Genomic DNA, 12,589 nt, shown 5'->3' on the forward strand with positions numbered 1-12,589 from the left:
GCGCTTCGGAATTACGTTAATTGCATAAGTGGTTAAAGAGTTTTGGTACTCCAAAAATGTCAACACTAGAGCTAAAGGGTTAAAAATGTACACAAATACACACATTAGCATAATGTCTCTAAGAGAAAAGAAAGTCAGATTTTATGTTTAACACCAGGGGGGAACTGAAGACACTGAATGACTTTAAATGTCAAACTCTACATTTAGGTAATTTTAAAATCGCGTATACTTATATATAGCTCTTTACTACCTTCTTAGAATGTCCAAAGTGCTTTAAAGTCGCCCATACACACAAACATACTGTTGTCGTATTGGGTGAAATAGTCGCAGCAATCACCCCTGTGTTCTCCTGTTCTCAGTTGTTCTTTGAAGTGTTATCAGTTCACAGCTGCTCTAATTGAAAAGTGCAGCTTGTGTGTTGCTAAGAGTGTGGAAATGTCAGTCTGCGGGCTCTCTGACACGCTTATAAAACCAATTACAGTTGTCTGTAATGAAACCGCCCCAGGCTGTTGCCTCTTCATGTCTAACATCCTGACTGTAGACCTGAGCCCCACCAGAGGAAACTGTGAGCGAGTGGCTTAAACATTTCTTTTATTCACAATTAGGAAACAGATTAGAGATCACACCTAAGTTTAGTTAAACCCAGAGGGAGATGTGGTTTTTATCCAAAGGCAGGTTATCTGCCTGAAGCTACAACACTAACTTGCTGCTTCAAGGAGTTCTCTTTAGATCCAAACTGAGGTTTAGATACATACAATTCAATAGGAAATGTTTTCTGCAGTGGCTTTTCCAATTGGCTTTCTCAATGTCATCTTACAGCCTGCTGTAAGCGCTTATTACGACCCTTTTTTATTTGCTGTTTCACAATAGCGATCGTCTTCTAGCTTGTTTTAAGGGGAAACCAAGAGGGTTCTCATTCTGTTTGACAGATCTAAGGGAGTCATTGGAACAATTCCAACCATATCAGTCTCTGGGTTTAGCACTAGGACACTCCTCTTCCTGTCTATATTAAGAGTGGGACCAGAAAGAGGAAGTCTGGATAACAGACGTGCTCCTCTTCATACCAATTTTATTTGTGGAACCAGGAAGTTTATCTTCCTATGAGACAGGTGTAAGGGAGTCACCAGGATAGTCCTCTTTTTGCTTATTTCCAGGTTGGGGCTAGGAAATCTTTATTCCTGTGTAACAGCTCAAAAGATATTTTAGGTAGCACTCATCTTCCTGCCAATTTTAAGGGTGAAACCACTAGGTTTATATTCCTATCTGACAGGTGTTAAGATCCCACAGTGGTGCTCATCTTCTTATCCATTTCAAGAGTGAGACCAGAAAGTCGACAGGTCTAAGGGTAGCACAGGTTACCTTCACGTGTTGGTGCTTCACAGTACTCCTCTTCTCGCTTATTTCAAAGGTGGGACCAGGAAGATTCTTTTTCTAACTGACAGATATGAGGTGGTTGTTGCGACACTCCTCTTCTTGCCTATTTCAAGGATGGGACCAGGACAATTCTTTTCCTTTCTGACAGGTATAAAAGGGTTGCTTGGACGCTTCTCTTCTTGCCCATTCAAAGGATGGGACCAGGAGCATTTTATTCCTAGCTGACATGTATGAGTTGGTTATTGGGCCACTCCTCTTCTCTCCTATTTCAAGGGTAGGACCAGGATGATTCCATTCCTATGTGACAGGTATGAAAGGGTTGTTGGGACACTCCTCTTCTTGTCTATTTCAAGGGTGGGACCAGAACAATTCTATTCCTGACAAGTGTGTGGGGGTTGTTGGGACGCTCCTCTTCTCGCTTATTTCAAAGGTGGGACCAGAAGGATTCTATTTCTAACTGACAGATATGAGGAGGTTGTTGGGCCACTCCTCTTCTCTCCTATTTCAAGGGTAGGACCAGGAAGATTCCATTCCTATGTGACAGGTATGAAAGGGTTGTTGGGACGCTCCTCTTCTCGCTTATTTCAAAGGTGGGACCAGGAGGATTCTATTTCTAACTGACAGATATGAGGAGGTTGTTGGGACACTCCTCTTCTTGCCTATTTCAAGGATGGGACCAGGACAATTCTTTTCTTATTTGATAGGTGTGAGAATGATGTTGGGATGGTCCTCTTCTCACCTACTTCAAAGGTGGGACCAGGAGGATTCTATTTCTAACTGACAGATATGAGGAGGTTGTTGGGACACTCCTCTTCTTGCCTATTTCAAGGATGGGACCAGGACAATTCTTTTCTTACTTGATAGGTGTGAGAATGATGTTGGGATGATCCTCTTCTCACCTATTTCAAGGGTGGGACAGGGACAATTCTAGCTCTGTCAAGTGAGAGGGCGTTGGTGGGACGCTCCTGCTCTCGTGAATTTCAAGGGTAGGACCAGAAGATTCTACTCCTAACTGACAGGTATGATAGGGCTGTTGGGACGGTAGTCTTTTTGCCTATTTCAAAGGTGGGACCAGGACGATCCTATTCCTAACTGACAGCTATGAAAGAGTTGTTAGCACACTCCTCTTCTCACCTATTTCAAGGATTGGACTTCTTTTCCTATCTAACAGGTATGAGGGGGTGGTTCTCTTCTAGCCTTTTTCAAGGGTGGGACCAGGACAATTCTATTTCTGACAAGTGTGAAGGGGTTGTAGGGACCAGGAGGGTTCTATTCCTAACTGACAGGTATGAGTAGGTTGTTGGGACACTCCTCTTCTCGCCTATTTCAAGGGTAGAACCTGGAGAATTCTATTCCTATCTGACGTATAGGAGAGGGTTCTTGTCTATTTCAAAGGTGGGACCAGGACGATTCTATTCCTGACAAATGTGTGGGGGTTGTTGGGATGCTCCTCTTCTTGCCAATTTCGAGGATTGGAACCAGGAGAATTCTATTCCTATCTGACAGGTATGAGAGGGTTGTTGATATGCTCTTCTTCTTGCCCCTTTCAAGGGTGGGACCAGAAGGATTCTATTCCTTTCTGACAGGTATATAGGGGTTACAGGGACAGTCCTCTGCCAGCAAGTTTCTTTTTTTTACATCATGTTTTTAGTCCAAGTTTAAGCTTTTCTTTTAGCTTTAGGCTTTTAAGAAATTGTTTATTCAGCTATTTTCCTCTTTTGTCTGCCTTCACTTTATTACGACTTTTCTTGACAAAACAAAATATTAAAGCGATATTGGCAGAAAAAGATTCTTGAATCCACTCTAACAGATAACACTGGACATTTTGCATGTAAGCGTTTAAACCAGTTGGTTATTCCATGTTTTAGGTTTAATAAAAATCAAATTTTGGGGTTAAATTTACTGTTACAATCTGTTCTGTTTACTTGTAAAATCTGAATGCAAACAATAAAATGTTCCCTTAATTTTTGAAAACTGCTTTTTTTCAGGCCTTATTGATCTCTAGATGAAAGTCATACATTACACAGCAGAGTGTTGCAGAGAAGCAGAAGGCACGACTGAATTATTCACTTATGGATATACATTTCCACTGATTCCATTTAGAGGAAGTATTATTAGCTTTGGGGAAATTAAAGAGAAACTTTTGACCTCTGGGAAATTAACCAGCAAGTCCAGGAAAAAAAAAATCAAAGACATTTTATGCTTTGCAAAGTCTAATTCTCTTTACTTTAGTGATAATAAAAGCAGAAAACTCACTGACTTGTTAAAACCTTTTGATTTGTTCCAGCTCTAAAGCAAGATTTTAAAGCCACTCCACATGTTAGAGCTGCACCTCTATTTATTCTGAGCGCCACTTCAGGAAGTCACTAAAGGTCTCGCTCCATTTCTAAACGACAGATGTGCGGCGGTCCTGAGACTAAATTAAATAAACACCTCCACCAGTTTCCATGTTTTCTGCCAACTGCTGCAGAAACACAAAGTTAACAGGCTGACGGGCTCACCGTGTTTCTGTCCGATTTCCAGCAGAACGGGTTCTCCCAGCTCAATGGTGAAGGTCTTGTTCTTCTCATACTCTTCATCGTCAATAATCTTCACCTCGATTATTTTCCTGAATAAAGAAAACAACACATAGTTAGATATAAAGGGGCCGTTTGGTGGTTATTTGGGGATTTATGTCAAAAAGCTTGAAAAGTGACTGGAAAAAAGCATCAACTGGTTGAGATCTGAAAAAAAAATCATCTAAAACTTTAAACTCTTCTTAATTTGTTTGAGTTTGTGCAAATAAACCTGAAGATCTTATTTTACGCAGCAAATTATATGGATGCAACGCACAGCTGCTTATGCGGCTCTTTACAAACAAAAGGAGAATTGGGAGGATTTGTGTGCAGAAATAGAACTCAAAAACCACAAAATTAGGAGGTTTAGAATTGAAATCACAGTTTTATTTCAGCAGTGGAACAAAACTAATCCAATCTGCTGCAGCCACAAAAATGCACACAGAAACACACACATACACGAGTGTTTAACTGCTAATTACTGTGATCAGCATTGGTCTATTTATATTAAACAGAGCTGTATTTAAACTCTCTTTGACAACATGATCATTTTTTTAAATTTTTTTCTACTGTTACCATGCTTTGATTCTCCTTATTCCAGATGGCCAAAAAAGCATTTCTATCTAGTAAAACACAAACATCAGACAATGAAAAGTTGATGTGAATTGTAAAAAGCTGTGGAGAAATGCTCGTCTTTACAGTTGGACCACAGGTTAAATGTTTCTTTTATACGTCAGAGCTAGTCTCTGTTCATCAGGTAGAGAAAAAGAGATGGAGGAGAATTTCAAAATGAATCTATGAAGCTACGTGGACCGGGCATTCGAGATTTGTTCAAGAAGGCGTGTTTAGCCCATGGTTTCACACTAGACAAGTATGGAGGGGCTACTTCTTCTTTCTCTACTGTTTACTAGCTCATGTCTACCAAAAAAAAAGTTTGAAGAGGCTTGGTGTAAAATATCAAAGCGGTGCAAATCTTGCAATTTTGACACAAGACAGAAATGGTTCTTTCATTGCAAGAGTCCTTACAATGGACACTGGCCTGGTTTAACTTTTATTTGAAAAACAAAAGCAGATGTTGTCCGGGTTGTCCTGTTTGGGTTCACCAAATACATATATCATGACTAATCCCTAATTGGTCAAAGCTTGACGTTGTTTAACTAACAAATCGTGTTCAATGGCCATGCATTTTGCATGTAGAGCCCAAAAACGGTTGTTAAAAACATTTAGTCAATGGTGTTCACACTGGACAAGCAGGCAGGGGCTTCTTCTTCTTTTTTTTTGCTAATGTTTACTTGCTAATGTCTACCACCTACCACAGTCTTAGTGAGAAATGTCGAAGTGATGCAAAGCTTGCAATTTGGGATTAAATTGGAAACAGTTCGGGTCATTGCAAGGGTCTTTGCAATGGTAGATATGAATTACAATCGTGTTAAGACAGTGGCCTTGGTTTGTCTTTATTCGAAGAACGAACGCAGATGTCAGCAGGCTCGTTCCCTCATTAATAAATGTTCAACCTGGTGCAGCTGGTAACGTGCATTCAATGACCACACATTTTGTACCTAAAGCCCGAAAACGGTCGCAAATATTTGCGTAGCTACATGTGGAAGTCTGAAAAGTGTGTTTACATGTATTTCACTGGAAGTGGCTGACTGAACGAGGGTTGCAGAGAAAGGTGTGTACATAGCTTAAGGAGAAAAGAGAAGGGGAGGACAGGCGAAAGATAGAACCCTTCAAACATCTGATATCTGATCTCTGTCGGTCCCTCCAGTCACCAGCTTTATGATTAGACCAGATACCATCAAGAACCCACAAAGACACTTTTGTCCTGATGAAAGGAAGAAAAGATCAGGTTCCAATACCCTTAAACTCCAATGTAAGCTTGAGTTAGAGCAGCCTGCTGAGCTTTCCTCACAAAAGGTGAGACAGAATCAGAATAAATATGATAACATAATAACAGGCACAGCGGCAGTCACCATGGAGCAGCACTTTTTAATATTCTGCCTTCTAGCCTGTTTGGAGGTCACTTTCTGAATGTGTCCTGGTTATCATATCCACCGGGTTTGTTTTTTTATTAAGCTTCTGCTCATTCCAGATGTGCATTTGTTGACCTTGTAAAACATTTCTGTGAGGTACAGAAAAAACGATCAGAAACTACACTCTGATTACAAATACATACTTAAAACATTTAGGAATCTATTTGCTTTAAAGCAGAGAGAGATTTGGAGCTTTAAATAAATCAAGGTGGTGTTTTAAATGTGTCTTCATAAGCTGATGTTTTAAGGTTGTTCCTTCACCTTTCAGTAGTCTAATTACCTCAAACGTCTTAAGAGCACATTACACGCCAAAACAAAAACAAAAAAACACCAATGTCTGTCTGTTTGTGAGAGTTTTATAGATGTTAACAATAGAGATGTAAATCAATGATGCGTCTTTGTGACAGGCTGACAGCAGACGCAATTTGAAAGTTTTTCGATGGGGGAATAAATTGCTGCATTCTGACACAACACTAACTCGTTTGCTCTCTTTTTTTCTAACTTGAATGATTTGCAGATCACAGTTTGAAAGAATCAGCACGCCTCTGGAAATGTGGAAATGATCAAAAAGAACAAATAATGAGGCAGTTGTCAAATAAAAATATACAAGAAAAACCTTTGGAAAATCAGATAAACTGTTTATCACAACTAATTAGAAATATTAAATTCTGGCTCCTCGAAGCAAAAATAAAAAAAAAATGGTTTAAATATTTGATGAGTTCAGAAACTATAGAGTATTTCTGTAAAGTTATTCTAGAAAGAAAAAAAGCTTTAATTGGAGGATTTTATCAGTAAATTGCCACAGGTTTGGAAAATATTGTGGCAGTAAACTCGTATACCACATGCTCTGCAAGGAAGCAGACAAGAAAATTGGTGTTGCAGTAAAAGGAGAAAAAAAAAGAAAACGAAATGAATGATTTACAGAGAAGAGAAAGAAGAAGCCCAAAGCACGAGCCTGGGCTCATGCTTTGGGCTTCTTCTGCCTTCTTTGCTTTTGTCAAAGACGTAAGCAGTTACGACAGAGTCCACACTGAGTTCACCCAGGGGCTCAACAGAACACGCAAGACATGCAGTCTTTCTGAAATATTCATTTGCATTATTGCTCTAGGCTTTAATAATCTCAACCAAGAACTTAAACTTTGTACAATTACCGTTATGAAGTCCAATGAGACAATTCTTTTGTGATATTGGGCTATATAAGTAAAACTGAATTGAACTCAAATCTAATCTTTAGTCTTTGAAGTATGAACTGGCTAAAATACCTGTAATCATACTTGAATTACAGCAGTTTGGCCTCCATTGTTTCATGTGACGTTGACTAAAAAGCACTTTAAGATTGAACCTTTTAAGGTAAAGAAGAAAAAGAAAGCAGCAGCTGTTCCTGGTTGCCTAGAAATGAAGATATTTTATAGTTAAACTCTTGGAAGGTCAGATTAATCACATAAAATGCTAATTCTTGGCCACAAAATAGTTCAGCTGTACTAGTAAATTACTGATTTGTGGTCACAAATTAGTCAAATAGTACAAGAAAAATAGTACCAAAAAAAGCCAGGAATTTATAGATGCAAAATAGTTAATAGATACAAACAAAATGCTTTTTTGTGGCCACAAAATAGTTTAATTGTATAAACAAATGACTAATTTGCGGCCATAAACTAGCTAAGTTGTACAAACAAAATGCTAACTTGTGGCCTTCTTACAAGCAAAATCTCAATTTGATGACTTAAATAGTTTGATAGTACAAAAAAAATTCTAACTTTTTGCAACAAAATACTTTGATAAGAGTGTTGGAGTGTAAATTGTTGAGGTGTAAAGGGTGTGGATAATAAATAGTGCAGTTAAAATTGGCAGGTAGGGCACTTAGAGGACATCTTCTGGGTGTGGACAATGATTTCTCATACCAAGGGTCCTACATGTCTAAGATGCAATTAAAACTGAGAGAGGAGGAGCCCGAATCATGTGACAACCAATGGGAGGGAGACCACCAAGTAGCTCCGCCCCCTCCCCCATCACCCTAATAAGTGGTCACACGAGGAAGGAGGGTAGGTTTTGTTTTGTTTTAGTAAAGCATAAATCTAATGAATATCAGAGTATCAATAAATCAAAATTTTCTAAGTGAATTGAAGCACGTAAAAAGAAAAACAAATGGCCCAGAATGGAGCCCTGTGGAACTCCAGAACAGACAACACATGATAGGGTGTTAAAAGGAGTATTCAACCTTCAAAAATGCTAAACCCACACAGTCCCTAGTTTCATTGCAATTCACCACAAACTACAATTCAAAGTTCATGCTTACGACACGCACACGACAACAGCTGAGATTTCTGTGTGAACAGCCACTCACGTGTGCTCGCACATCAGTCATGATTCCAAACGAACACATGGAGACCTGGAAGCAGACGCACTAGCTGTTCGGCTCAGTGAACACAACCATAGTGAGAATGAAAACATGTAACACCTGGAGATTTTCATAAACAACTTCACTGAAAACAAACAGACAATGAGATCACACATGTTTGACTAAAACCTTCACAGCTCTCTTCACTTTTGACCAATTTGTTGAAGATTCTGCTTCTGTTTAACCACAAGCATTTTATCCATCTAATCTTTTTTAATTACAGCTGATTTGTTTCAAACTCTCTTTATTTTAGTTCTTTCTGAACAGAACTGTGTTGAAACAGGGTTCAGTAGCTAAGACTCTATAGCCGTCTCAGTCTTGAATAATAAAAGTACTGTAGAATGTAAATTCTGGAGTAAAACAAAGATTTTCCTAAAGTTATCTCTGTGTCTAAACAGTGAAATAAATAACTATTTGAAGATTCAAACCCCCCAAAATACTGAAAACACATGAACGAAGGTTTGTTGGATAAAATTGTTAGTTTGACGGAGAATATTTAGAGCTCGAAATGGAGTAGAGTAATGATCGTGGATAGGAATTAAATAATAAATGAAAACAAAAAACCCCAAAATAACACATTTAACGTTGAATTTGTTATTTTATTACCTTAACTTAACAAAATGTGAGTCAGACGTTCATAAAAATCCAAGTTGGAGAGATTTTACCATAAAATTGGACATTTTTTAATAGTATTTGATCATTTTTCTGATGATCTGAATCAGTTGGAGAATGGATCACTGTGTCTGTGTCACGATTTCTGTTCATCCATCTGGTTAGTTTCTAAACTCGCTTAGATTTTGGATGAAGCCAAACATCGAGAGGAAAAACTAAGTAACTGTAGAATCTGCTCTCATTTTTTCCCTTGACAGTTTGTGGGATTACTCCAAGCAGAGCTAAAGCTTTTGGACCTTTGGGGCCATCTGAGAAAACTCACAGCATAACTTATCATGAAATCTTCCATCAGTATCTGGTTTAGCTTAAACCAGCTAAAACAAGCTAAATCAATGCTCCTCTCTGCCAACACTGACAGCTGAAAATAAAAAATTTAAACCATAAACTGCAAAAAACAAGAATTATTTGAACATTATTTGGGTTTTATTTCACTAAAACAGAACTATTGATAATATAAAATCAAAATTACGTGATTGGATAGTTTTCCAGTGGCTGTATTAATAGGTTGCCTCTAGAATTAACAGTTCAACATCGATTTTTTTCCTCTTGAATCCACAAACATAACAACGAATCTTCTCACTGCTCTTCATTTTCACACTATTTTTCTACACTATCACTTTTTGACACTTCATTTCTAAAAGACTTCTCAGTCAAGAGTGAATCTCAACTCCCAAGTCTGTCAATAGATAGACACACTCACACAAATACACACAAATACACACACAGACACAAAAACACATCCATAACACACTCCTGAACTGCATAAAATATCTTATTAAAAAAGAAAACAGATTAAAACAATGTTTTGACACACAGCTGTTTTGTGTTCTAAAGTGTGTGTTTCAGTGTGTGTGATTCAGGTGAGCTTATGTGTGTATCTCTGTGTGTATTTTCTCGTTCACTTTTTATCCATTGTCTTTGTTTCCATGAGTGTTTGCTATGTGTAAATAAATATCTGTTTGTGTTTCAATGTGGTTGTATGTTTTCGTGTGTGTCTTCATGTGAGTGTTTTTATTGTGTTTAAATGTGTTTTTATGGTTTTATGGGTGTTCTTGTGTGTGTTTGTGTTTAATGTGTTAACTTTTGTGTGTGTGTGTGTGTGATATTGTGTGTATGTATGTATGTTGTCATGCGTGTGTTGTTTTTTATTTAATGAGTTTGTGTTTCTTTGAGTGTGTTCAGGTGGGTGTGTTCTCATTTGTGTGTGTTTCTGTGTGTGTTTATGTCCTAATTGATGAGTTGGTGTGTGTGTGTTCATGTGTGTGTTAGCTTGAGGTTCCTCCACAGGTGATTGACAGAGCTTCCTCCTGATTGGGTTACAGGAACCTCAGTGCATTACTTAATGAATCAAAGCTCTCTCTGCATCTCCATCTCTTTCCATTCTCCTCCGGCTTGATTTATAATTTTGATTTGCAGCTCGTCGACACACACTTTATAGTTCTGTGCTTTTTTATTCGATGAGAGACAACACTCCACTTTTTTTTTTTTTGCTTGGACAGAGAGCATGAGAGAGAATAACACAGCAGCTAAGTGAGGTTGATGGATTTACAGCCTTCTCTTTGTTTCTCTCCTTTTCTGGTAGAGCCTGTAAATCTCCCACAATAAAAGCCCATTTCACCCTCAGCACTCGAGCACATAAACAAACACGTTCCCGAACTTACTTGCAGCAAATAAAAAAGTACTGATATCGAAAAGTTATGTCGTAAAAGTGCTCAGTTTTTGTGATTTATTAAGCGTTTTACTGATAGAGAGGGCACTCAGAGGTTTGTTTAAATAAACTCCTTTGTTTGATTGGAATTTAGTTGGTTTAATTTCTGAAAAAACAGAATCAAAACAGAAACACTGAGCTGTTTCAGTGAATGTTAGTTAATAAGAACAGTAACCTGTTAATTTCATTTTAGTGTGGTCATTATAACTGTTGCATAAATCTGTGCAGGATGGTGGAGGGCAGAGTCTGGGCTTAGTTCCTGTCATACATTTACATAAATATTCTTCAAATTTAATAACTACTACTGTAGTTAATGAGTATAGTAAACCTCAAGGGTGGCTGCTGTAAAGAGGAAGAGGAAACACTCACGGGGTTTACATATTAAAAGGATTCAGCTGTTATCAAAGATTTCCGTTTAATGAAAGAGTGAAAAAGAGTGAAAAAAAAGTTGACTGCAATTCTGAAGATTTAAAATATATATATATCGTTTTTTTTAAGGTGGATGTTGATGGTGACAGAGAACATCATAAGAGCCCCCCCAGGGCATTTACACTGGCTGAGTTCAAAGGAGCCATCAGTTCCAAAATCACACATCCAGGACTTGATACGGGTCGCCTAGAACCAGAACCAACCTGACAGCTCCTTTATGCCCCCAGGCTGTTAAAGTCATCCTTTCCTTCTTAACAGACCCCCCCTCAAAAGGAAAACAGAGGGTTATCCAACCCCTACAGCGATACTACTTCCTGGACTAGTTCCTATGTGACTTAAACTCGACTCCTGTTTTTATTTATATAAAACTATACCAGCTTCACAAACAAAACTAAAATATTTCTCTGTAAGGAAGCTGTTTCAGCTCAGGTTTATTATCTACTTGTTTTGTCATTTCACTGCTAAATATTATTTTAAACTGCAACAATAAACTAATCTAACCCCTTAAGACCAGAGTTTTAGCTCCAGTGTTGATATTCTTTTAACTATTCTTCAACCGTTTACACAATTAATGTAATTCCAGCTTTTCTTTTTCCTTTAACCTTTATTTAACCATTGAGATTTGAAACCTGCTTTTCAAAGAGCTGTGGACAAAAATCAACAAAAATACAACGAATGGTAAACAATTAGAAAAGAGTAACAATGCTGATTAAATAACATATAAATACTTGATTAAAACATTAACACTTTAATGAAGCAGTCTCAAGTGCTTGGAATCTAGATTCAAAAGCATTCTTGGAGATATTTTCTCTTAGTTCTGTGCTGAAATGCAAGACTTTACAGTCGTGAAGTGTGAAATAAATGTAGTCAAATGAAATAATGCTGAGAAAGGCGGCTTTAAGTGATCAGTTTTCTAAAAATTAAGTGTTGCATGTGTTTTAAAAGGTTGAAATGCCACAACATTGTTAACATTTTAATGAAATCTTGCATTTTGGATGGAATCTCATTGACAGTCATCACTTTAGGTCATAAGTCGCAATTAAAACGGGGGTTTTGGCAAACAAATGTGAAACTGTTTCAAGCTTTTAGGTAAGTCTGGGCTTTGGTCATAATTTAACATGAGATTACCTCATTTACAGCAGGTTAAAGCTCAGATTTTTAGTGCCTGTTCTCTATTTCGGTCTTAATTTCCCCTCACATAAAAGCAGTAAGTCATGAAAAACTGCAAAAAGATGGCTTCATCACAAAATAAATGTTCGGGTTCTCTCTTCTTTTGGATATATTAAAAAAATCTCTATTTAGTATATATTTAAATATTCTATTTAGCATCAATTTTATTTAATATATTCCAAATAAGCTTACTTTTCTGTGATGCAGTAAGCTGTAATCTGGAAGGGTTTCATCCCCCTGGTCTGTGTGG

General features: G+C 37.7%; 1 protein-coding gene across 2 annotated transcripts in view; it reads right to left on the reverse strand.

The window, feature by feature from the left end:
• slc8a4b (solute carrier family 8 member 4b) overlaps nucleotides 1-12,589 on the reverse strand; it is a 108,390-nt gene that overhangs the window by 10,899 nt on the left and 84,902 nt on the right. For both annotated transcript variants that reach the window (XM_024287970.2, XM_024287971.2), the window contains exon 12: nucleotides 3,876-3,982. In XM_024287970.2, the coding sequence (XP_024143738.1) occupies nucleotides 3,876-3,982 (107 nt within the window). The remainder of the gene's footprint in view (nucleotides 1-3,875; nucleotides 3,983-12,589) is intronic.

This window comes from Oryzias melastigma, linkage group LG18, assembly GCF_002922805.2.
Source record: "Oryzias melastigma strain HK-1 linkage group LG18, ASM292280v2, whole genome shotgun sequence".
NCBI lineage: Eukaryota > Metazoa > Chordata > Actinopteri > Beloniformes > Adrianichthyidae > Oryzias > Oryzias melastigma.